Source organism: Schistocerca nitens, chromosome 11, assembly GCF_023898315.1.
Source record: "Schistocerca nitens isolate TAMUIC-IGC-003100 chromosome 11, iqSchNite1.1, whole genome shotgun sequence".
In the NCBI taxonomy this organism is placed as follows: Eukaryota; Metazoa; Arthropoda; class Insecta; order Orthoptera; family Acrididae; genus Schistocerca; species Schistocerca nitens.
In genome coordinates this window covers 102,626,701-102,653,829 of record NC_064624.1, presented here as the reverse complement: position 1 = coordinate 102,653,829, position 27,129 = coordinate 102,626,701, and the positions used below count along the sequence as shown (strand labels likewise).

Sequence of the window (27,129 nt, the reverse complement as noted above, 5' to 3'; positions counted from 1 at the left end):
ATCGGAATTTACTTTCTGAATATCCGTTGTAGATAATATTGGAGACACACAGTTTGTGTGTGTGTGTGTGTGTGTGTGTGTGTGTGTGTGTGTGTGTGTGTGTTCATCACAAAAGTAGCTTGTTTTGTTACAAACTATAGACAACAGACAAACTCTTTTATTAAATATGTGAGCTGCTTCTCATTCCAGGAAGCCGTGTCAAAACTCCAGTGGTCCATATCGCAGCTGCAGAGTGGCTGTCATCCCAAGGCAGATCTGGACGCGTCTGAGTGTGTGAGTGGACTGAAAGACCTGGACGTGGGGCCCATGATCGCTAAGGGCTGCAGTGCTGTCGTGTATGCTGCGAAACTAAAGGAAACAGGTAAACGTGGCTCTTGAGCCGTTCATTGTGAATGCATTGGAGAAATAAAATTTGATATCCTGGCACTTAATGTTCTGTCAAGTGAATTTTATGTTAGTTTCTCTCACATTGTTTCTTTTGCACAATTTATAGTTTGAGAATGTTAACTACACTACTGGTCATTAAAATTTCTATACCAAGAAGAAATGCAGATGATAAACGGGTGTTCATTGGACAAATATATTATACTAGAACTGACATGTGATTACATTTTCACGCAATTTGGGTGCGTAGATCTTGAGAAATCAGTACCCGGAACAACCAACTCTGGCCATAATAACGGCCTTGATATGCCTGGGCATTGAGTCAAACAGAGCTTGGATGGCGTGTATAGGTACAGCTGCCCACACAGCTTCAACACGATACCACAGTTCATCGAGAGTAGTGACTGGCATATTGTGACGAGCCAGTTGTTCGGCCACCATTGACCAGACATTTTCAATTGGTGAGAGATCTGGAGAATCTGCTGACCAGGGCAGCAGTCGAACATTTTCTGTATCCAGAAAGGCCGCAAAGGACCTGCAACATGCTGTCGTGCATTATCTTGCTGAAATGTAGGGTTTCGCAGGGATCGAATGAAGGGTAGAGCCACGGGTCGTAACACATATTAAATCGAACGTCCACTGTTCAAAATGCCGTCAATGCATACAAGAGGTGACTGAGACGTGTAACCGATGGCACCCCATACCATCACGCCGGGTGATACGCCAGTATGGCGATGACGAATACACGCTTCCAATGTGCGTTCACCGCGATGTCGCCAAACACGGATGCGACCATTGTGATGCTGTAAACAGAACTTGGATTCTTCCGAAAAAATGACGTTCTGCCATTCGTGCACCCAGGTTCGTCGTCTAGTACACCATCGCAGGCGCTCCTGTCTGTACTGCAGCGTCAAGGGTAACCGTAGCCACGGTCTCCGAGCTGATAGTCCGTGCTGCTGCAAACGTCGTCGAACTGTTCGTGCAGATGGTTGTTGTCTTGCAAACATCCCCATCTGTTGACTCAGGGATCGAGATGTGACTGCACGATCCGTTACAGCCGTGCAGATAAGATGACTGTCGTCTCGACTGCTAGTGATACGAGGCCGTTGGGATCCAGCACGGCATTCCGTATTACCCTCCTGAACCCACCGATTCCATATTCTGCTAACAGTCATTGGATCTCGACCGACACGAGCAGCAGTGTCGCGATACGATAAAGCAGAATCGCGATAGGCTACAATCCGACCTTTTATCAAAGTCGGAAACGTGATGGTACGCATTTCTCCTCCTCACACGGGGCATCACAACAGCGTTTCACCAGGCAACGCCGGTCAACTGCTGTTTGTGTATGAGAAATTGGTCAGAAACTTTCCTCATTTCAGCACGTTGCAGTTGTCGCCACCGGCGCCAGCCTTGTGTGACTGCTCTGAAAGGCTAATCATTTGCATATCACAGCATCATCTTCCTGTTAGTTAAATTTCGCGTCTGTAGCACATCATCTTCGTGGTGTAGCAATTTTAATGGCCAGTAGTGTATGTTCTTTGCATCTGCAAGGTGAGCCTGTGCAGGATAGTCAATGTGAGGGCACCATTTAGGGGTTGTTAAATTATAAGATACGCAGTGTGTTTGGAATTTCCCATTACAGACTTCTAGGACTTTTATAGTGGAGTGAGTAGATAATATTTTAAATACGAACCCATGTCCTGAAATGTATTGCTTCTGTTCTATGACACTTTCAATTCAGATGTATGACGTGTCCACAACTGCTGGGGCAAAGAGAATGTGCATCTCCGATACAGTAAATGTGGTTCGGTACACATTTTAGGAATACACATATGTTCTCCCCTTGCGTGACAAAGCTCGAGATAATGGGAGAGCTACCGGTCGGCTGTACCACAAACGTTTTCCGCAACATAGCGTGCCACTGGACAAAGCTTTCGCCCGAGTTACACTGTGGCTCCAAGAAACCGGTACCCTGACCGTGCTGAGGCAGGAAACTGGTGCTCCACAGCAACACCACATGCCCGAATTTGGAGATGTACTACATCGCATTGAACAGAACTTATCAACAAGTACTCAAACAATTGCACATGCAATGGGTGTTAGTCACAGTTTGATCTGGGATGTTCTGCGTGAGCAGCAGTGGCATCCATACCACTTACAAAGGGTACACACTATCAGTCCAGTCAATTTTGTGCAGCATGTTACCTACAGCATACGATTCCTTCACTATTGCATCGACACACCCGTTTCCACTTGTTCACACATAAATGTAAGCTCATTAGGGACCATGTTCTGTATCCACAAAACCGCCTTGTCTGGGCAATTAAAACCCTCGTGCCATGCATTTTCTACATCTACATACATACATACGTACATACTTACATTCATACTCTGCAAGCCACCATGTGGTACATGGCTGTACCACTACTAGTACTTTCCTTTCCTCTTGCACTTGCAGATAGAGTGAGGGGAAAATGGCTGTCTACACGCCTCCGTTGTTGTTGTTGTTGTTGTTGTTGTCTTCAGACCAGAGACTGGATTGATGCAGCTCTCGGTGCAACTCTATCCTGTGCAAGCTTCTTAGTTTCCAAGTAACTACTGCACCCCACATACTTCTGAATCTGCTTAGTGTATTCATCTCTTGGTCTCCCTATACAATTTTTACCCTCCACACTGCCCTCCAATACCTATCGCTCTAAAATAGGACATTTTCCCCACATTCATAAAAGAGTTGACTGCGTTCCCACAGTTCAGTGTTGGTCCGAAGGGCTTGTATGTGATCGAGACACTAAACATTTATAATGTCATCTCTCTTGGATGCCTATGTGCTGCTTACGACAATTTTGTAAGGCCTGCGTGTTATAGGCAACTATTAATATCACCATTGTTTGCCTTGATGTTGTAACCTGTATGTGTCCTAAAGTATGTAACTAAATCTATATGTATACATGTTATATAAGTGGAATCCAAGCCCACTTTTATAGTGTTTTCTGTCCTCCCTAGATCCGATGATGGCGCCGAATCCGGTACTCAGGGAATAATAAGAATTCCTGCATCTTGGCTACCAGTTTATTGTTTTATGTAAAATATATAGTATAAAGCTTTTGACAACGTTAACTGGAATACTCTTTCAAATTCTGAAGGTGGCAGGGGTAAAATACAAGGAGCGAAAGGCTATTTACAATTTGTACAGAAACCAGGTGGCAGTTATAAGAGTCGAGGGGCATGAAAGGGAAGCAGTGGTTGGGAAAGGAGTGAGACAGGGTTGTAGCCTCTCCCCGATATTATTAAATCTGTATATTGAGCAAGCAGTAAAGGAAACAAAAGAACAATTCGGAGTAGGTATTAAAATCCATGGAGAAGAAGTAAAAACTTTGAGGTTCGCCGATGACATTGTAATTCTGTCAGAGACAGCAAAGGACTTGGAAGAGCAGTTGAACGGAATGGACAGTGTCTTGAAAGGAGGATATAAGATGAACATCAACAAAAGCAAAACAAGGATAATGGAATGTAGTCAAATTAAATCGGGTGATGCTGAGGGAATTAGATTAGAAAATGAGACACTTAAAGTAGTAAAGGAGTTTTGCTATTTGGGGAGCAAAATAACTGATGATGGTCGAAGTAGAGAGGATATAAAATGTAGACTGGCAATGGCAAGGAAATCATTTCGGAAGAAGATAAATTTGTTAACATCGAGTATAGATTTAAGTGTCAGGAAGTCGTTTCTGAAAGTATGTGTATGGAGTGTGGCCATGTATGGAAGTGAAACATGGCCGATAAATAGTTTGTACAAGAAGAGAATAGAAGCTTTCGAAATGTGGTGCTACAGAAGAATGCTGAAGATAAGGTGGGTAGATCACGTAACTAATGAGGAGGTATTGAATAGGATTGGGGAGAAGAGAAGTTTGTGGCACAACTTGACTAGAAGAAGGGATCGGTTGGTAGGACATGTTTTGAGGCATCAAGGGATCACAAATTTAGCATTGGAGGGCAGCGTGGAGGGTAAAAATCATAGAGGGATACCAAGAGATGAATACACTAAGCAGATTCAGAAGGATGTAGGTTGCAGTAGGTACTGGGAGATGAAGAAGCTTGCACAGGATAGAGTAGCATGGAGAACTGCATCAAACCAGTCTCAGGACTGAAGACTTAATAATTGCATTTTCAAACGATTTTCTTCGGAACTGTAGGTTACTTTACAGAATATATTACAGTGGAACCTCTATTAACGAGCACTTCCAGTAACATGCAATTTACATAATGAGCAAAACAAAAAAACCCTCACATAATGAGCGATGTTTCACGTAACGAGTGATGAGAGTGATGATGATTTAGTTTAATGTCACCAGCCATTTGCGTGGGGGAAATGTTCAACAAAATGAACACCTTTCATTGTTGGCAGCGACATATGAACAAAGTCTTTACTACGTATTGTAGTCTGGGTTTAGTGCTCTTTCTGCTAACATCTTAGTGCAGCCTGTGATCCCACATTTTTTTCTAAACTTTTGTTCACACAGTGTTTTTTGTGTGCAAATTTTAATAACCTCTGTAAAAATGTGTCTGAAGATAAAGCCGAAAGATTATGACCATAAGAGAAAGAAATTTACCTCAGAAATGAAACATAAAATCATTGAAAAATGTGGACGTGGTCCGAGTGTTGCTGATTTATCATGCACATAGTCAGTCTACATAAACTATTTGCACTATCCTCAAGAACAAGAACAAGATTAAAGAGATAGGGGGCTTCAAGTGGAGTGACAAGACTACCTAAACAACGGTGTCCTATTCTGGACGATATAGAAAAGTTGCTCCTTATATGGATGAATGAAAAGCAATTGCAAGGTGACGCTTTAACGAGAACATCATTTGTGAGAAGGCAAGAATGATTTTCGTCAACCTCGTTAAGAAGACGGCAGGATCATCAGTGGCGGAAGAAATGTGTAAGGGAAGCCGTGGTTGGTATCAGACGCTTAAGAGAAGAACTGGCAGTCACAGAGTTGTGAGGCACGGCGATGCATCCAGCTCCGATACAGAGACAGCAGAGAACTTCATCAGCAACTTTGAGATGCTCGTAGATCCTGAAGGTTATCTACCACAACAGATTTTTAATTGTGACTAGGCAGGTCTATTCTGGAAAGACATGCCGAAGTATACCATTGTAACAGCAGAGGAGAATGCATTCCTGGTCAGAAGCCAATGAAAGACTTTCTGACACTATTATTCTGTGCCAATGCAAGCGGCGATTTGAAAATTAAGCCGCTTCTTGTTTACTACTCAGAAATTGCACAAGCCTTCAAGAAGTGTAAAGTCCAGAAGAGCAATTTAGATGTGATGTGGAGGTTCAACAAGGCTTTGGTGATGCGTGTTTTTTTTTTTTTTTTAATAAATGAAATGTTTGGTTCTTCAGGGAAAATGTTTGCTTGAGATGAATCTGCCACTCCATGTCATGGCTGTGATGGACAACACTCCTGCCCATTCTCCAGGCCTACGAGAACAACTGCTTGAAGACTTTCAATTCATCAAGATCAGATTCTGCCACCCAACACCACTCCCGTCTATGGACCAGGAGATTATTTCTAACTTTTAAGATGCTCTACACTAAAGCACTCTTTGAGCATTCCTTTGAGTTTGACTTTAGCTACCAATCAAACTCTGAGAGTTTTGGAAATATCACTTCAACATCATTGCCTGCGTGAAGATGATGGAAAATTGTGGGAAGGGGTTACCAAAAGAACTCTCACTTCTGCTTGGAAGAAGCTATGTACCGGAGTGCATTGTTGAATGTGACTCTGAGGTATTTGAGTCAGTACCTGTGGAGCCTGTACTCAATAAGATTGTGTCTTTGGCCAAGAGTACAGGGCTATAAGAGGATAACAATGATATCAGTGAGCTTGTTGAAGATAACAGCCAAGAAATGACCACCAAAGAACCGATGGAATTGCAATGTGTTTCACAGCAGGAAGTTGTAAAGAGAAGTTCTTCAGAGGAGTGGGGGGGGGGGGGGGTAAAAGCAAAGCAGCAATCTTCTGATGCAATAAGAGAAATGCCGAAAGCATGGGTATTGCTTCCACCGTACATGGAAAAATCATTACCCCCAATAAAACAGTGTCTAAGCGTGCCATAAATTTATTTTATGGTAATGCTGTGTCGCATTTTTGCCAAGTCTATTGATAGCTTCTTAGTAAAAAATAATTATTTATGTATCGTGTATGTATGATGTATGTATAATTTTCTTTGAATAAATGGTATGAATAAAATAAAACTTTAGAACTTATCTGCGCGACACACATTATCATATTTTACATTTATTTATACGGGATAAATTGTTTCGCTTAATGAGCATTTCGCACTGAGAATAAGATTCTGGAACGAATTATGCTCTTTATGCGAGGTTCCACTGTACGTTTTTCACTGATACTAAATGGGTTGTGCACCTCTTTCCAGTCTGCTGATACAAATCATTTTTCATTCGATAATCCTCAATTCCCTTTTCATTCGTTAATCTTCCAGTTTTAACTACAAATGATCAAGTAGTTTGATTTCTAACATCAGTGTGCCTATAGAAATGTCAGCAGCAGCTCTGCTGCTTACCATAACTTTTATTAAACATTGTATTAGGGAGAGTTAGATTATAACAGTGAATCCAGTTTCTTTAAAAAATCGAACCCCTGTGTTCAAACATCTGCTTCAAACATCTGATTGCTTTACAAATGAGTTAATGTTTAAATATATGACATTAAACGTGTGAGAACATTTTTTGAGAAAGTTTAAAATTATGCTTAAACTTGTTTGGAAGTTAGTAAATGCTCTCATTATGAAACACTGGGTAAATATAGCCTGGTCGGTTTGCACTCCACCGTAAGCAAAAGCAAGTTTTTCATGCATCTCAATGTTTATGGCAACATGTCTCCTGAAGTATGTATTGCACTGAGACATAATTTTGCAGATACATTCAACGATATATGTAGATACTGTGTGGTGAATGGAGTTAGTACTAAATAAGTAATAAATTAAAATGTCACGCTTGACGTTAAAGGTTCAGTGCACGCCGTTTTAAGCAGAATGTGGTTTTTCGCGCATCTAAATGTCTTTTATGCCAAAGGGGAATTTCACAGTAATTATTTTTTAGTTGACATGTGACAAAAAGTTAAACTTACCGTAGCTCTTGTATTTAATAATTGGTATGTACCTTTCAATTTACAAAAATTTAAACAACTGATACAAGTAGGATAACCATTAACGACAAGTTACAATTTTATTTTTGTATGTAAAATATATCGTCTTACATTTGTTATGCATGTGACAGAGAAGAGGGCTAGAAAAAATTGTTTTGGTGATTTGAGAAAAATCTTCTGAAGTTTAATGTATAATTTTTTACTGGTAACCAGAACCTTTCATTACTATTCCACGGTAATGAGACTATTTTCATACTTCTACAACTACATCTACTAACTGCATATTGTTATAGATGCTAATCCAAATTAGCAATCTGACACTTTGTCCTTATGAAACTTAATTGTCGTAGATTTTGAAAGTAATAGGATATATCACAAGAACACTATAAAACAAGAGTAAAGTCTATGAATTTATGAGGCAACCCCATGATGAGAGCCACATTTCACACAGAGATGTCAAAATGAAGTCCACAATTACTCTATAAGGCTACATTCACAGACAGACGTTAAATTCCAGACCGGGCAACAGTGTACTTACACCAGCTACTGAACATACATTGTAGCAAGAAACCCAACAGCAATAATCAGTCAGTCTCTCCAGTCAGTTGTTGGTTCAGAACATAAACATTCTTGTCATTTGGTCTCACAAAGGTGGCATTCTTACTTTCTACAAAATAAGTCTCCTCTATCTCATCATCTACATTTGGCATAACAACTGAGGTATTACGTGGGCCCCTATTACACTCGGAATTGATAATTGGTGATATCACAGACAAAGAAAGCCTTAATAACATCACATGTATCATTTACAGTGACTCAGATCTCTCCTTTTGTGATGTTTCACCCACAACTATGTCTTCTTTTATTGGTGACAGTTCGCAACAAATTTGCTCTAGTAGCACTGCTTGCTCGTGGGTGACCTTAGGTAGTGCTTTCTTACATCTGCAGACTGCTTTTCCCAATGCTCGAGGAAAACTTTTACGAGTGTTTATGTCTTGTCGCTGCTTGTTAATTTTTTCTTGCCCTCACTGACAATATTTCATTTCTGCAGCCCTTTTGTGTTGCTCTTCCCGCCCTGCCAATGTTGCACCAGTTTTCTTCTTTTGTCTACACATCCTGCTTCACTTTTCTGTGTTTTTCTTCTTCACCTGCTAGCTTCTTCCTCCAATTTTTCCAGCTTACTTTCCCAGGTGTATGAGATGCGACCCTAGATTTAGCCACTGTTTGGAGTAAGAATAAGCTTGCCACATACATGAAACTTGAACAATCCTACACGTCATATTTCAGGAACAAACAGTATTACTTGAGAATTGATGGTTCAGGTAGATTCAATTGGTGATGATGAAATTAAGCACATAGAAGTTCTCAATCCAGCACAAACTGTTTCACAGTTTCAGCACAAAAAATTAGCGTAGATTGTTAGACGTGTGACGAGAACTGCATGTCCAGATTGTTGGCAGCCATTTCAGATAATTTGGGCAGTATTTCCAGACAAGATTCATGATGCCAGGTGCAACTATGAACAGTACCAACTTTGGAAAATACTTTCTGCTTGCTCTGGGAGGATGAAAAGTCACATACCCAACAGGAATTAAAAAATTTTCATGTTTACTGTTACAAAAGTCGTGGTACAAGAATTTCTGATAGTTAATTTTGTTATACGAAGAGTCATTGCGAAAGTCGTGGCAACTATAACTTGTCTCAAAAATGATAACAAATGAAGATATTCTGAAATATGCAAGTGGAATGCTAGTTCATATGTAAATATGTGTCTACCCACGGAGCAACTGTTTGGTACAGTAGAGTAGCATTTTCTACCGTTTCCTCTAGCTCCTGGTGGCATTGTCATGAATTACTTCCACAGTGAACTGCAATCTTTATGATAGAGTGCTGTTATAGTCAGGTAATATCTGTCCCAATTGGCTGCTAGACTCACAATGTGGTCTCTCTTCACGCTCCTCTCTCCTGCAAAGTACTGCCATCTAGCATCGCATCACATTACTGTGGATTCTTGCGAAGACTCCCGATTCCGTGAAATCTGCGTAGTTTGTAATATACTGTTGTATGCTGTTGCAATTGACAATAAAACATTTTTTGCAACAACAAACTTTTTTGTTTTTATGTGGCAATACCGGTTCACATCAGATCGCAAAAGTTAAGTGCTGTCGGGCTCGGCTAGCACTCGGATGGGTCACCGTCTGGGTCGGCAGAGTGTCGTCGGGAAGTGAGGTGCGCCCAGCCCGTGTGAGGACAGTTGAGGAGCTACTTCATTGAGAAGTATCGGCACCGGTCACGAAAGCGGACAGTGGCCAGAAGAGCTGTATGCTGAACACATGACCCTCCGTATCTATGTGCAGTGAAGTCTGAGGATGACATGGCGGCTGGTCAGTACCATTGTGACTTTGAGGCCTGTGGGTGTTTGTTTTTGTATCTTTATAGTGTTTGATCCAGTTGATATGGGAGAAGGAGACACTGCCAGAAGAATGGAAATTGGCTATAATGTGCCCAATATACACTACTGGCCATTAAAATTGCTACATCAAGAAGAAATGCAGATGACGAACGGGTATTCATTGGACAAATATATTACACTAGAACTGACATGTGATTACATTTTCACGCAGTTTGGGTGCATAGAGCCTGAGAAATCAGGCCCAGAACAACCATCTCTGGCCATAATAACGGCCTTGATACGCCTGGGCATTGAGTCAAACAGAGCCCGGATGGCATGTACAGGTACAGCTGCCCGTGCAGCTTCAACGCGATACCACAGTTCATCAAGAGTAGTGACTGACGATTGTGATGAGCCAGGTGCTCGGCCATCATCGACCAGACGTTTTCAGTTGGTGAGAGATCTGGGGAATGTGCTCACCAGGGCAGCAGTCGAACATTCTCTGTATCCAGAAACGCCCGTACAGGTCCTGCAACATGCGGTCGTGCATTATCCTGCTGAAATGTAGGGTTTCGCAGGGATCGAATGGAGGGTAGACCCACAGGTCGTAACAAATCTGAAATGTAACGTCCACTATTCAAAGTGCCTTCAATGCGAACAAAAGGTGACAGAGATGTATAACCAATGGCACCCCATACCATCATGCCGTGTGATACGCCAGTATGGCGATGGCGAATACACGCTTCCAATGTGTGTTTGCCGCGATGTTACCAAACACGGATGCGACCATCATGATGCTGTACACAGAACCTGGATTCAACCGAAAAAATGACGTTTTGCCATTTGTGCACCCAGGTTCATCGTTGAGTACACCATCGCAGGCACTCCCGTCTGTGATGTAGCGTTAAGGGTAACCGCAGCCGTGGTCTCCGAGCTGATAGTCCGTGCTGCTGCAAATGTTGTCGAACTGTTCGTGCAGATGGTTGTTGTCTCGCAAACGTCCCCATCTGTTGACTCAGGGATCGAGACGTGGCTGCACGATCCGTTACAGCCGTGCGGATAAGATGCCTGTCATCTCGACTGCTAGTGATACGAGGCCGTTGGGATCCAGCACGGCGTTCCGTATTACCCTCCTGAACCCACCGATTCCATATTCTGCTAAAAGTCATTGGATCTCGACCGATGCGAGCAGTAATGTCGCGATCAGATAAACCGGAAACGTGATGGTACGCATTTCTCCTCCTTACACGAGGCATTGACGACGTTTCACCAGGCAATGCCGGTCAACTGCTGTTTGTGTATGAGAAATTGGTTGGAAACTTTCCTCGTGTCAGCACATTGTAGGTGTCACCACCGGCGCCAACCTTGTGTGAATGCTTTGAATAGCTAATTATTTGCATATCACAGCATCTTCTTCCTGTTGGTTAAATTTTGCGTCTGTAGCACGTCATCTTCGTGGTGTAGCAATCTTAATAGCCACTAGTGTACAAGAAGGGAAGTACTATGGAATCTGGTAACTGCAGAGGAATCAGCTTGTTGAATGTAATATATAAGGTACTGTCCATCATTATCCTCAGAAAATTGCAACCATTCATAGAGAACAACATACAGGAGTACCAAGCTGGCTTTCGACCGAACCGATCGACAATAGATCACATTTTCACACTAAGACAATTGTTCGAAAAACACTGGGAATATGATAAAGATAGCTACAGCCTGTTCATATATTTTCAATGCGCAGGAATAGCCTATACAATGCAATGCGTGACTCCAGAATCCCTGAGAAGCTAGTGAGAATGGTGCAAGCTTGTATGGAAGGGTCAAAGGCAGCAGTACATTTCCGAGGAGCCACATCAGAAACATTAGAGATTGGACAGGTCTCAGACAAGGGGATGCTCTCTCATGTGTTCTGTTCAATGTCCTCTTAGAGAAAGTAATAAGAGTGTAGGCAACAAGAGTGGGCTGGAGTACAGATGTACGGTAACTTCAGTTGTCTTGCGTATGCAGATAACATAGCACTTCTCAGTGAATCAAAGCAGGAGTTGAAAGGAATGTATCAGAAAATGGATGATCTTGCACATAAGATAGGGCTCAAAGTGAATAAAGACAAAACAGAGTTCATGCAGTTAGAAAAAAAAGAGCAGGAAGAATTTCTTGAGATAGATGGCAAGAGGCTCAAGAGAGTACACCAGTATTTGGGATGTTGGTTTACCACAGATGACAACATAAAAATGGACATCGAGGCCAGAATAGCAGTGGGAATGAAATGCATGTATTCCCTCAGAGACGCTCGGCTCTAAATCGTTCTCAGTGAACACTAAGATGAGAATATACAACAGAGTTTTATGCCCAGCAGTAATGTACGTTCAGAAATATGGAGCACTACTAAGCGAGAAAAGAAAAAACTATTAATATTTGAAAGAAGAAGAAGAAGAATAATGAGGAAGATATGGAGACCAGTTTTAGACAACTGAGAATGGTGGAGGAAAAACTAGGAAATCTACCTTCTGATGTGACAACCAACTATACTACAGAAGATAAAGAGCAAAAGAATACAATGGGTGGGCCATGTAGCCCACATGCCAGGCACTGCGTCAATAGCAAAGCCTACAACAGGCAATGAACACACAGCACGTGGTCAGAGGAACTGTCATTCGTCAGTGCCATCTGCTGTGGCAATGATACGTTTTTGCCGCTGCATTTATTGGTTTTGTTAATGTTCGCCCTATAGTTTAATATAGGGGTCATCTTAACATTTACAGGTGAAGCTTTGGTCATTGAAGTTTTGTTCAAATTTATTTTGACGAGTTCCGAAAGGTATATCTTGGCAAACAGTACTATTTGTTTGAATAGGTTCGAGATTTCCCGATACGCAGAAGCACTCGACGCAGTATCGATCTTGCTAGATCAATCGCGTGACTTTTAACTCGTGGCGCTATTGCAGTGAAGTGATACACGAGGAGCTATGAACTATAGGCACTACAGCAATCTCGGGCTCTGCTTAAAAACTGACAATTTCGTGAAACACAGGAGGAAATAGCATTACATTCGATCAACTCTCAAAATTTTCATTGTATTTGAATTGGTTTGCAATAGAAGTTATCATACATATATGGATACCGTACACGTATATTGATGCTGCTCATTGAGTACAGGTAACATTCGGAGACGAGAATCTTGTCCTTCAAAAACCCATCACATGATTCTGAACCCAAGTCATTATTTTACTTGGTTATGAGAAACTAATCATTTACGAAGTGAGTTGCAAATGATAATTCAGTAGCTGTTGTCGTATTAGTATATTGAGGGGGGGGGGGATGCTACTAGGTTTTAATCTGATTTAGATCAAGATGGTGCATTCAGATCAAACAAGGAAAAAATAATTCAGAATGAAATATCTAGCAAACAGAACAAATGGCATTAAAGTGAGTGCAATGGCTATCACAAATTAAGTTGTAGTGAAGAGACCCATTGTGGAGATAGAACCAACAGATATGGGTCGAGCAAAAGTTCGAGATTTGGACCGAATCTTGACTGCGATCTTTCGTTTGTGTGTTAGCTGCTGTTGTCGCGTATGACCTGCCCACCTAGAAGATAATAGCCATCCATGTTTCAGTTTTGTTAAAGCACAACACTACGGAAGGCTCAGAGGGAGAACAGTGACAATATTTTAGCAGAGAACTGGGTGTGGCGAGGGCAGTGGTGAGCAGGAAGCAAATTTTGTCTCGCTTACAACTACGGGAATCTTTACTGTGTACTTCAGTTGTTTATGAACATCTATCACAGTTTACCTGAATCCATTTGTAGTTAGCATTGAACTGACTTTAAAATTGGACAGGTATTCGACAATAGCATACATTTCTGTAGCAGATGCTAAAAGTATAGACGACAAGTGGTGTGTCAGCTGCTATGGGAGGATGACAAGCAGACGATATGTTTTGTAATGAAAGACATTGTAAGATTCTCACATAAGTACAAAAAGCGAAATCTGCTGTATGATAAAAAAAAAATCAACATATTTGGAAGAAACAGTCAAATATTTGTGAAAAGGCAGATGCAAGTTTCACAATTGCACTGCTAGGCTGATGGCAATAATGATTAAAAGTAGTAGTACCACGGACGACAGACTAAGCAAACAAAAAAAAAAAAAAAAAAAAAAAAAAACAGTAAAGTTAATAATTAATGTAAAGAAATTCTTTTTGTTTATTTTATTTCTTCATGTGTTATCAAAACGTAGACAATCAATAAATGGTATAAGTTTAGAATAGGTGTATGGAAATTTTTAAACAAATATGTTAACATCAATAAAAGTTTATTTTGATTAGACAGAACATTTTAAAAATCAATTTTTCTCGAGGAGCCTCTTAAAAAAGTAGGGTTGTCTTGTATTCAGGGCCGTCTTATACTCAGGTAAATACGGTAATCTTAAAAAGATAGTTTACTTCCTGTATAATGAACTACTATGTGACATCAAAAATAGTACTGGGCATAAAAAAACTGAAATTGGACAACATAAGTGACATTGGCAAAAAAGCAAAATTTGGCAAAAAGATTAAATTGAATCTGGCAAAAAAGTAACACCCAATCTGCCAATGGAGTTTGTTGAGCAACTTAATAATGCCGTTGCACCGACTAAATGACAGTGTGATGAAACGTGCCGCTCTTCATTAGATCTTCTCTGTCTGTTCTGTCAGGCCTACATAGCAAGGATCTCGCACAGATGAACCGTACTGAAGAACCGGTTGAACAAGTGCCTTGTAAGCCATTTCTTTCGCGGATGACTCTGTCTGCCATTTGCTTTTCTTAAGTTTTGTTTTATGTGGTCACTATACTAAAGATAACTCTGCATAGTTACTGCTAGATGTTTTACACTAGATACTGTTTCTAGCAGTTTCTCATCAATGGTGTGTGTATACAGTAGTGACTTTCTTTTCTTTTGCACACACAGGTTGTAACATTTATTTATGTTCCGTGTTAGCTACACTTTTCATCAGTCCTCTGCAAGTCATTCTGAAAATCGATACTGTATCCTGGTATTGCTACGTTCTCACAGACAACCACATCAGCTGTGAACAGTCTTAAGCCACTTCAGACGCTTTCTAGTCGATCATTTATACAGGGTGTTACAAAAAGGTACGGCCAAACTTTCAGGAAACATTTCTCTCTCTCTCTCTCTCTCTCTCTCTCTCTCTCTCTCTCTCTCTCACACACACACACACACACACACACACACACACACACACACACACACACACACTAAATGGCAGGATGGGACGGTGTCAGATTCCCTTCCTGAAGTCAGGTAACACAGCATCAACCCGAGTGCCTTTGTCTACAACAGTATCGATCTCGTGAAGGAACAGAGTTGTCAGAGTTCCGCAGCCTCTTTTTGCAGAATCCATATTAATTTTTATAGAGAAGATTTTTGTTCTCGAGAAGCATAATAATTCTTGAGCATAATTATTCTTGAGCATAATTATTTCTACAACAGATAGATGTCAACGATATGGATCTAAAAGTGTGGGCATCTACCCTACAGCCGTTCTTGAAAAAGTGATTACTTGCAATTTTTTTCCAGTTGATAGGTATGCTTCGTTGCTCCAATGATATACGATAAACCGCTACTAGAAGGGAGCATGTTCTTTCGTGTGATCTTAACTCATCTTGTCCTGATGGCTAACAATTACTAAGCGATTAGATTTCTTTTTCTACTCCGTGATCGGTTATCTCAATTTTTGCTATTTCGACCTTCATACAATGATTGAAAGGAGGGACTGTGTTATGAGCATCTGTGCTGAATCAGTTTTGGAAGACCGAATTCAGTATTTTGGTCTTATTTCTCTTATTTTCTGTTTTGGTGCCAGTGTGATCTCCGAGTGGAAGAAGACATGATTTTGACAACACTGATTTTACATTAGACCAAAACCAGTTACGGTTTTTACTCAGATCAGCTGACAAAATTTTAGTTTGTGTCATTTAATGCTTCTCTCACTGCGATGTTAACCAGTTCCGCCCATACAGCTGGACGTCTTCTTCCGAGGTGAATCGTTTGCTCCTCGGAGCCTTTTTAAGGGGACAAAAAATGACGTAAACGTAGGGAGATAGATCCGGAGTGTATGTAGGGTGGCCGAGAACCTCCCATTTGAATTTGTACAGGAATGCCGTGACTGTGTTGACTGTACGAGGCTTTGCATTGTCATGGAGCTGAATGTCCCCACAGGTGAGATTGCCTGGTGATTTTGATTTGATCGCTTGGCAAAAGGTAGTCAAGGTTTGCAAGTACCATATTTACTCGAATCTAAGCCGCACTTTTTTTCTGGTTTTTGTAATCCAAAAAACTGCCTGTGGCTTAGAATCGAGTGCAAAGTAAGCGGAAGTTCTGAAAAATGTTGGTAGGTGCTGCCACAACTAACTTCTGATGTCAAATATATGTAGCGCTATACAGGCATGCTTGGCAGGCACAAAGATAAAGACTGTTTGGGATGGTTGTCAATATGTCCAACTCTACGTTCTGAATTTTTTCCTACCTGTGAGAAGAGATGGTTGCTAATAGGAACTTTTATGAATTGTGAATCACACGCAGTATTCTCTTCACCATAAGAATAATACGAATATAAACATTTTGCCATGTATTGTTTCGTGTTTGCTGCTATCTCATTTAAATCCTGTCTGCCTAATAAACTACGGAACTAGAGTGAGACAACAGCAAACACGGAAGAATATACATGACATGTCATGTTTATATTCGTATTATTCTTATGCTGAGTAGTGATACAGTCAGAAATGAAGCACGGCAACTGACTAGATTTTTAAATCTAAGATGACTCTAATTTGTGTGCAGAATGTAATGTACTAAAGAGGTGTCTGCAAAGATTTTCAAACGGAGAAAAATTTTCGCTAAACTTCGTTCAGAACATCTATCATACGCAGTCTATTATTTGGTTCTTGTTGATCATTATCAAAGAAAGCAGCAGTGTAAGTAACAACAAATAGCAGTCTCTTGCCATTGTTTCGCTAATGAGATGATTCCTCTCTCTCTCCCCCTCTTTTTTTTTTTTAATTTGTAGGCTGCGGTAGCACGCACAAAAGCAAGCCATGCAGCGAACGGCGACAGGTAGTAAACACTCGTTATCAGAATGCGACAAACAATGCACGACACAGTACAATAATGCATTTTGAGCTTACAATAATGCATTTTGAGCTTAGAGTGACGGAAACACCTATAACAAAGAGAACGGCACTTGTCAGATCAAAGAAAAATAAGCATTCAATTCAAACCAGCACTTGAAAAAGGAAGCGTACCCGTATAAATACGGATGGAGCGCCTGACGCATAGCTGTGATGTCCTGGTAAAGCTTAACTGCTAAGCTTACCACAAGAACCAAACTACTGTAGCTGTATCGTCATTCATTCGACCTAAATTGTGTCTCATATTACAATGGACCAACTTTGTTTCGATTTGGAGGTGCGGTCTAAAACGTTTCTCTCCCCTTGCATTTCGAGTCTCAAATTTCAGGTGCGGCTTAGACTCGGGGAAATTTTTTTTTTCCTTGATTTTGAGTCTCATTTTTCAGTTGCGGCTTAGATTCGAGTAAATACTGTAACTCTGGGTATTCACTGTAGTCCTGTACTGCAGGAAGTGAATCAGAAGGGGTCCATCTCGGTCAGAGGAGAATGTCAGCATAACAATTCACCTCAGACGACGACGTCCAGTTGTAAGTGCAGAACTGGTTAACATCGCAGCCCCGGGAATTGTATGAGACTGCCATGCAGTGTCTTGTGTCACAGTGGGACAAGCATCTCAACAGCCAGGGTCAATACTTCTAACATACAGGTACTGGTTTCTGTAATTATGCCTCTGGCTCGTTTCTTTTCGAACGCCCCTTATACGCTACGACACCGTCGTCATTGAGTGTTTAGAGAATAGTTGTTCTGGAATTGCCAATTTGGTTTTATACCTTTTTGTAATTTTATCAGAGGAAATGCTTTCTGTTTCAGTGAGCGACACTGGTGAGGAACGCGAAAAAAGCAAAGTCGACAACCTCGTCCAGTTGCACGACAGTGGCATTTCGCGGCTGGCGTTCCCCCTCGCCCTCAAGATGATGTTCAACTACGATGCAGAGTCAAATGCGTCTGCCATCTTGCGAGCCATGTACCGCGAGACAGTGCCGGCTCCGCACCACCTCGTACTGAACTTGGACCTCGAAGGCGACAGCGAGTGGGCGACAGAGTAAGTTTCCCCTACTAATACGGGTTTGCGACTCCGGCATTGTGCCAGGATAGCAGACCACACGGGGTCAGATTTTTTCAGTGGACCATAGTCACAATACTGTTCTGCAGGTACTTTGAGGGACTCGGCTTGCCCATCTCGGGGCCCCTCGCTTCCCATTGACGAACCGACAGTCCCCCCCTTGTCAGATTTAGTCTCTCAGATCTTCCCAGATGGTGTGTAGGTAAATAGGGAGACTTTTTGTGATTTATCAGTAGACACAGGACTGGCAGTAAATGCTCAACCTGCCAGAGGCCGCTGGCTACAGATTTCGGTAGTCGTGACTGTCTCAGCTTGTCTTTTTGGAGCTGGCCGGGGTGGCTGAGCGGTTCTAGGCACTACAATCTGGAACCGCCCGACCGCTACGGTCCCAGGTTCGAATCCTGCCTCGGGCATGGATGTTTGTGATGTCCTTAGGTTAGTTACGTTTAAGTAGTTCTAAGTTCTAGGGGTATGATGACCTCAGAAGTTAAGTGCCATAGTGTTCAGAGCCATTTGAACCATTTTGTCTATTTTGACACTGAGTGTAATATATTTCTTGATTTTGTAACTCATTTATATAGCCTTAAATAAGTCAGTATGGTTGATAGTAGGAAGAAAATTCTGGCAATGATATGCTAGGAAGTGGGCTTTTGATCCTTTCTAAAGTACAGTAACTTTCAATACCTGTAGAATAATGGATGTAACACATGCATAATACAGGGTGTTTAAAAAGTCTCTATGCAGTGCCATATGGTTGTTAGTCGTGCGTGCCGTATGATTGTTCGCCTGCTTGGGTTACTTCCCTTCAAGAGGACTCTCCCAACATTCCACTGTTTTGTTTATCTCAGCCAGCATCAGTAGTATAGTTGGTGTGTGTCGTTAAATGTTGACGTGAACATTCAAGTTTAGTTCCTTTGTTCGTTTGTTTCATTTTTCTCACTGTTAAAATGCTAACCATGGAAGATTGTGTATTTTTAGTCGAACAAGTGTTCAAAGCTGGCAGTAAATACACAGTTTCAGTTTGTCAAACATTTTATTCAGTTTTCCTGGAGACAACACTCCCACATCGCAATACTGCATGAGATTTGATAACAAATTTCGAAGTATGGGTTCAGTGATACGTGCACCAAGAAGTGGTCGTCCTAGTATTTTGTCTAAGGATAAACTACTCAACATTTCTGATAAAATGTCCACGAGTCCGAACAAGTCAGTAAGAAAACTCGCCCAGGAAATCGATGTTAGTGTCAGAATGGCCCACACAGCTGTAAGGAAAAAATTAGAACTTTTCCCATACAAAGTGACAGCCGTGCAAGAACTGAAAAATACTGATTGTGGCAAGAGACTGCATTATTGTCAGTGGTTCCAAAATTTTGTTCAACAAAATGGAAGGGATATTCTTAATGAAACGTTTTTCACTGATGAGGTCTGGTTTCATTTATCCAGTTACATGAACTTGCAAAATTCTCATTTGTGGAGTACTGCAAATCCATTGTGTATTCATGAGGAACCACTTCATTCTGTGAAAATAAGAGTTTTGATTGCAATTTCTAGACATCGGATTGTGGGTCTCATATTTTTCAACGAAACAATAAATTCACAACGATACTGCAGTGATATTCTGTACCCATTCATAGGAGAACTTGTGTTAAGTGAAATACTGAACGGCTATTTTCAACAAGATGGTGCAACCACGCATACAGCTCACGTTTAAATGTCACTGCTTGCTGATGTTTTTGGTGATCGCATAATTTCACAGGGACTTTGGCCTCCACGATCGCCTCACGTAAGACCACCTGACTTTTTCTTCTGGGGTGCAGCGAAAGCAGCTGTCTATAAAAACCGTCCAAAATCCATTGATGAATTGAAAACTGCAGTATCCACTTTCATGATTAGATGAATTGAATTGTGTATTCAACAACATTGGGGGAGGGGGGGGGCACTTTGAACATTTAACGTGAAAATTTGTAAGTGAAAATGAATATTCAATAAATTAATATCTTGTATTTAACTAAGTTTCATTTCAGTATATTCACTGCGGCATATGGCACTCGTGGCTGACAATCATACGGCACTGCGGAGAGACTTTTTGAACACCCCGTACAACAGTGAACTTAGTAATAGAGCTTCTTATTGTCACTCACCATTATGTAGGTTTTCAATTCATTCTCCCCTTTTCCACTTCTTTCAGAGGCTTGCAGCTTTTTGAGCTATTACCTGAACCTTGATCTCAAATCTTGGGTCTTAATTTTTATTACACTTTCGTCCAAAGCTGGAAAATTTCTAGGTATGTTTCAACTATATCTTCCTATGCCCCCCCCCTTTTTTTTCTCCCCCCCCCCAATCGTATTTACCAACTAGTTCCTCGTCTTCCTTTGTTGTTGTTTCCTATTTTTCCAGTATTCCCTCATTTTCTCCCCATGAAATCTCTTCCTTTCATCTGCCCTAGTTGTTTCCGATTTTTTTAATTTCTTCTGCTGTGAAAACCTTCCAAATTTACTATTTTATTTTTAAAACGGCTTCTTTCTGCTACTTATGATTCTTTGATGTTGTTTCTTTCTAGATCTTTCCTTACTTCTATAATCCATGCTGCTATTGATTTCTTCTTCCAGAAATATAGGAGTATTTGTTTTGTTAGTGTATTTCCGTCCATTTGATACAGGCTTCGGAAAGGGTTAATCTTCATTTGGCCATTACTTCATACATTTTCTCCGTGTTTTTGCAGATCTCCTCATTTCTTCTTATTTTCCAACCATCTGCAGTTTTTATTGCACCCATTATTTTTCTAATGATCCTTCTTTCCAGTACTTCTAGTTTGTCCATGTTACAGTTCATCGTTATGCTTTAGATCCATATAAACATTCTGGTCGTACCACTGTGGTGTAGCGTTTTAGTTTTGTTTTTCTAGATATACATTTCTTATTGTAAATATTTTTGGTCAAACCACATGCTTTTTCCATTTTGTTAATTCTTACATCTATAGCAGATTTTTCTAGTCAATTCAGTTGTATACTTTATCCAAGATATTTAAATTTATTTACTCGCTCTATTTTTCTTTGAATTTTGGCACTTTTTTTATATTTGCCATGAATTTTGTTTTTTCAGCTTCCTATGCTTATATTCTTGTTCGCTTAATGTTTGTGGATCAGTTACCACAAATAAGATCTTTTGCAGTATAGTTATATAAGTTTTCTCATTTTTTCCAGTTATGTAGCACCCTCAAAGTAACTAAAACTTGCTATCACACGAATACTGCAAGAAAACACACTCTCCAAATTTGGAGTGCTACAGAAATGTGCTTATATGTCCTAGCTGAGGAGGTAGAATTGCCAATTGAAAGAACTGGAAAGGTAAGGGTCTGAAGGTCGTACCTCCACTGCCGCACAGGTATGGCCTGCGGATTTTCCACAGTTTGTTGGAAGCATCTATGCCTGTTGTAATTCTGCATTTCAACAACACACTTTTTTTTAACCACCAGTTGAGTACAAATAATTTGCAGAGCACAGTGTCCAGTCACGTCAGTGTGATACCCTGTCAAAAGCCTGGATAACAATGTTTTGCAGCACAGACCTCTGCGAGATGTGCAGGAAAGGAATCTGTGGGGTTCTGGAAAGTACTGACACGGATACGGAGCTGTGCCGACTGCAGTGCTGTAGCTCCCTGGGCTCGTTTTCTCGGACGAGGATCCACGGCACGAACAGCCCGATCGTGGTGGTCACACAGATTCTCAGTTGGGTTTTAAAGTGTGGGGACTTCAGTGGTCAGGGGTGTGCGGTAAACTCGTCCCGGTGCTCTCCGAACCACCCAAATAAATTGAGAGTTGTGCGACACGTGGTAGGTGTCAGTGTCCCGAGGAAAAACAAACTGTTTGAAGGGGAGGACACGGTCCCCAAGGATTGGTGCATACTTCTGTCGATCCGTTTCGCCTTCCAGAATGACGAGATCATCCAGGAAATGCCATTAAAACATTCCCCAGACAGATAATGCTCCCAATAATGCTAACGGTGTCCTCACGCCGTACGTGCCGACAGCTGTATGTCGAGTGGAGCATAAAATGTGATTCGTCTGCAAATGCTCCCTGTCTCCACGCAGTGGACTTCCAGCTACAGTTTTGGTGTGCAGATTCTGGCCTGTGTCACTGATGAACAGCAGTCAGCGTGCGTGCACAAACAGGTTTCCTGCTGCAGAGGCCCGTATACGGAAACGTGTGCTGAACGACCACTGGAGGCACACTGGGTGGTTAGTTGCTCAATAGTTGCACATGTATTTGCCCATACACATCTCTCCAGACATCGTCAGCCCTGTTATCTTCGGCTTGTGGCACACCAAAGTTGCCTCTGTACTGTAGTTCAATTCTTTTATCTTGGCGGTTCGTGCACGCCCGCCCAGGCGTGGGAGATTGCTGCGTTGCCAGTAGCACGTGCCAAGCAAACTTACGTTTATGGGGGAAGCGCGCAGTTTATGAAATAAACCCACCACGGCCGCGTTAACCCTTTCGCTGCTACAGAGACGTGGTGCTCCCCGCATTCCGCGCTGTGCGCCATTTTGTCATCACTGCACTGCTCGCCTGTGCAGACACATGAGTTCCGACTGCTTTGACACACTTATCATTCGATTTCACAAAAACTATTTGGTCCAAAAATTTAATTTTTACACATCGTCTTGACTGATACCTTCCCCCAATAAATGACTTAATTTTGTTTCGAGGTTTAACACAGTTATTGAGCAGCATTAAATGTAGTAAACCATTATACGAAATTGTGAAGAGTTTGCAGACGTAAAAGTCGATAGATTATACTTTCCGTATGGTCGATTTTAGTTGCCACTAGAAATTTCAAAAAATTACATTCAAACGAATAAAATTCATGAAGTAAGACACTTCGATATTGTTTCTAAATAAAGAAAATATGAAGAACTGAACGAGGTTTGAACTCAGAACCTTTGGCTTAGCAGCCAATCACTTTAACCATTACGCTAAAGCAGCTTATCATTTAATATAACTCCCGGAGGACTTTAAAATAATACGCAAAATACCGACAAACACTGTTGGTATGACTGTGAATTACTCACGTTTCTTCGAAGTACAATAGGAAATAAACAATTACCGCTGTTCTTTATTGTGAAAAAGCGGTTAGTGAGAATGATACAAACACCTTTCCTTGCTATCGCCTGAATTAGGAGGCTTATTGCTTGTTTGGTTTAATTTTTCAATGTCATTCTTAATTCATTATGGAGGATTTTGCAGACTGTTAGCAGAGGGTGTCCACTAGCTTGATAGGTTTACTTTGTGGGACTATACAATGTTCCATCCTTAACACAGTTCACTGTCTGTTTTGACACGCCTGATTGGCTCAAATGTTTTGAATCACACAGATGACTGTCCTCATCAAATTTCTTGTGCCATTCCACTATGCTGTTGTAAACTGGTGGTGCACTGTATAATTTGCCACAGAATGCTCTTTGCACACTCACTGCCAATTGACAATGAGCAAATTCTAACCACAAAATGCTTTCTTGCAGATTTGTCACAGTTTTCACTATGGACAGTGGCACCCAGTTTTCCAAACTAACTTACCAGCACAATTAAAAAAACCACTTAAAGAGTTTGGCTTTAGTGTACTGTTTCATTTAATTGGTTGTATGTAGTCATTTGCTTATACCGAGTTATTTTAAAATGTTCCACGGACTGTATAATCGCCGTGCGTCATCTGTGCGGGGCCTTGTGATGATCTATCCAATTGAAATTGGTAGTAAATTAAGTTTTTATGTATTTATTAATTTTTTAAAGAGCAACTCGTACTAGTGAAAAGTATGTTGTTGTTTAAAGTATTATGGAAGCCCGTGATCAGATTCAGTTCCTTATATTTGACAGAATTTCTTCCACCTCTTTACCAGTAATAAATTGGCTATAAAATGTAAAGAAGATGTTTTGTTGCTTTACATTTAGTGGTGAATCATGGCATTGTTTCTCAGTTCTCTCTCTTGCCAAGAATGTTATCACTATAGCGACCTGTGACACAGTGATAAGCATCATGAAGGAAAAGTGTATTCTGGAGTTGCTGTGGATTGGTTTTGAATTGTGACACCTGAAGCTTTGTTTACTGTCTCCGTGGAAATCTGCTGTTGCTCCACAATTTCTGGTGACGTGAGCTGATAGCGGACCGGCCTAGTTGCCGATGAGACACTCCAGAGTTCCTCCTCTGAAGAGAACAAAGCTATCAGATGTACTATGTCATAAAGAAGGCCATTGTTTCACTATGAAACAGTCCTTTGTTTGGGCAGGCAGACTGGAAAAACTGATAACGTGGAATTGTGAGAGTTCTGATACATTGCCTTTTGAGAATCTAGTTAGAAAAAAAGATCTTAACTACAGAATATATATCAGTTGTGAACAGAAAAACTGTAGATGTGAGTTCTGTTTGGCATGGCCAAATAGAAATATTACATTTCTGCTAAAATTCTTGCAGTAAATGAAAATAAATTGAAAATAAACCATTTTTATATAGTTTGTAGTGAATAATTCAGTAGAAATTGGCGAATTTTCTCATCTGGGAAAAATATGGGAAAAACATGGACATCATTTTAGAATTTCAGGAATTTTTCATTGTTTTAAGTTTTCAGCTAAGTTTCCGTAATGTTGACTTGTAAAAACTGATTCTCTAAGAAAGAATTTTACTGTAGCTCAATACTGCAGAATAATACTGCAGCAATAAAACATAAATGAATAACACCAAAATAAAACTTCAGTTGCAATGAAAACACAGCACTCATCCACGTGTCCGCCAACGGCAAATAACAGTGAACTGCTTTCGATGAGCGTGACAGCATGTCGTGTAACATGAGCTATGATTGGTTGACAAAAGTGCATCACAGTCCTCTGTTTTAGTACTTCGGAAATTACAGTGCTGTATTTGATGTAATTTGCATTTTCACTTTCATAATATGAAATGGGAGATAAGATACTGCGTGAAGAGTTTGACAGAGCACCGAAAGACCTAAGTCGAAACAAGGCCCCGGGAGTAGACAACATTCTATTGGAACTACTGACGGCCTTGGGAGAGCCAACTGTAACCAAGCTCTACCATCTGGTGAGCAAGATGTATGAGACAGGCAAAATACCCTCAGACTTCAAGAAGAATATAATAATTCCAATCCCAAAGAAAGCAGGTGTTGACAGATGTGAAAATTACCGAACTATCAGTTTAATAAGTCACAGCTACAAAATGCTAACGCGAATACTTTACTGTCGAATGGAAAAACTGGTAGAAGCCGACCTCGGGGAAGATCAGTTTAGATTCCGTAGAAATGTTGGAACACATGAGGCAATACTGACCCTACGACTTATCTTGGAAAATAGATTAAGGAAAGGCAAACCTACGTTCTTAGCATTTGTAGACCTGGAGAAAGCTTTTGACAATGTTGACTGGAATACTCTCTTTCCAATTCTAAAGGTGGCAGGGGTAAAATACAGGGAGCGAAAGGATATTTACAATTTGTACAGAAACCAGATGGCAGTTATAACAGTCAAGGAGCATGAAAGGGAAACAGTGGTTGGGAAAGGAGTGAGACAGGGTTGTAGCCTCTCCCCGATGCTATTCAATCTGTATATTGAGCAAGCAGTGAAGGAAACAAAAGAAAAATTCGGAGTAGGTATTAAAATCCATGGAGAAGAAATAAAAACTTTGAGGTTCGCCGATGACATTGTAATTCTGTCAGAGACAGAAAAGGACTTGGAAGAGCAGTTGAACGGAATGGATAGTGTCTTGAAAGGAGGGTATAAGATGAACATCAACAAAAGCAAAACGAGGATAATGGAATGTAGTAGAGTTGACTCGGGTGATGTTGGGGGAATTAGATTAGGAAATGAGACGCTTAAAGTAGTAAAGGAGTTTTGCTGTTTGGAGAGCAAAATAACTGATGATGGTCGATGTAGAGAGGATATAAAATGTAGACTGGCAATGGCAAGGAAATCGTTTCTGAAGAAGAGAAATTTGTTAACATCGAGTATAGATTTGTGTCAGGAAGTCGTTCCTGAAAGTATTTGTATGGAGTGCAGGCATGTATGGAAGTGAAACATGGACGATAAATAGTTTGGACAAGAAGAGAATAGAAGGTTTCGAAATGTGGTGCTACAGAAGAATGCTGAAGTTTAGATGGGTAGATCACATAACTAATGATGAGGTACTGAATAGGATTGGGGAGAAGAGGAGTTTGAGGCAATACTTGACAAGGAGGAGGAACCAGTTGGTAGGACATGTTCTGAGGCATCAAGGGATCACCAATTTAGTACTGGAGGGCAGCGTGAGGGGTAAAAATCGTAGAGGGAGACCAAGAGATGAATACACTAAGCAGATTCAGAAGGATGTAGGTTTCAGTAAGTACTGGGATATGAAGAAGCTTGCACAGGATAGAGTAGTGTGGAGAGCTGCATCAAACCATTCTCAGGACTGAAGACCACAACAACAATAATATGAAAATATGCAGTGTAGATGACACCGCATATCTAAGATGTTTCCAAATGCGTTGATTGTTTTTCTAGGTTTCAGGTAACTCTACGTCAGTATAGAAAACATTTACCATTCAAAGGATTGATAAGTTTTACAGTTCTGAGAGAAAGCATGTTGTCACTTAATGTGTAACAATGTACTTTCACCTGGGGAAAAAAGAGTATTTTTAACCATGGAAAATCCGGGGCATATTCACCCTGTAATAATGATTTGTTCTGTACCAGTTTTGACACAAAACTGCAGCGACTCCCAGTGCTCCACAGGTGCTGCTCCTCCCTCTTGGCCTTACTCCCCCCCCCCCCTTTCCCCTCCTTTTCCCCTGCCTGCTCATCAGTCTTCTGACTGATTTGACACGGGCTGCCACAAATTCCTCTCTCGTGTCAACCTCTTGATCTTAGAGTAACACCTGTTTATTTCAAA

General features: G+C 40.9%; 1 protein-coding gene across 1 annotated transcript in view; it reads left to right on the top strand.

The window, feature by feature from the left end:
• Positions 1 to 27,129, top strand: part of LOC126213313 (serine/threonine-protein kinase Pink1, mitochondrial) — an 84,549-nt gene that overhangs the window by 8,267 nt on the left and 49,153 nt on the right. The window contains exons 2-3 of the mRNA XM_049940998.1: positions 190 to 361; positions 17,953 to 18,184. Coding sequence (XP_049796955.1) covers positions 190 to 361; positions 17,953 to 18,184 — 404 coding nt within the window. The remainder of the gene's footprint in view (positions 1 to 189; positions 362 to 17,952; positions 18,185 to 27,129) is intronic.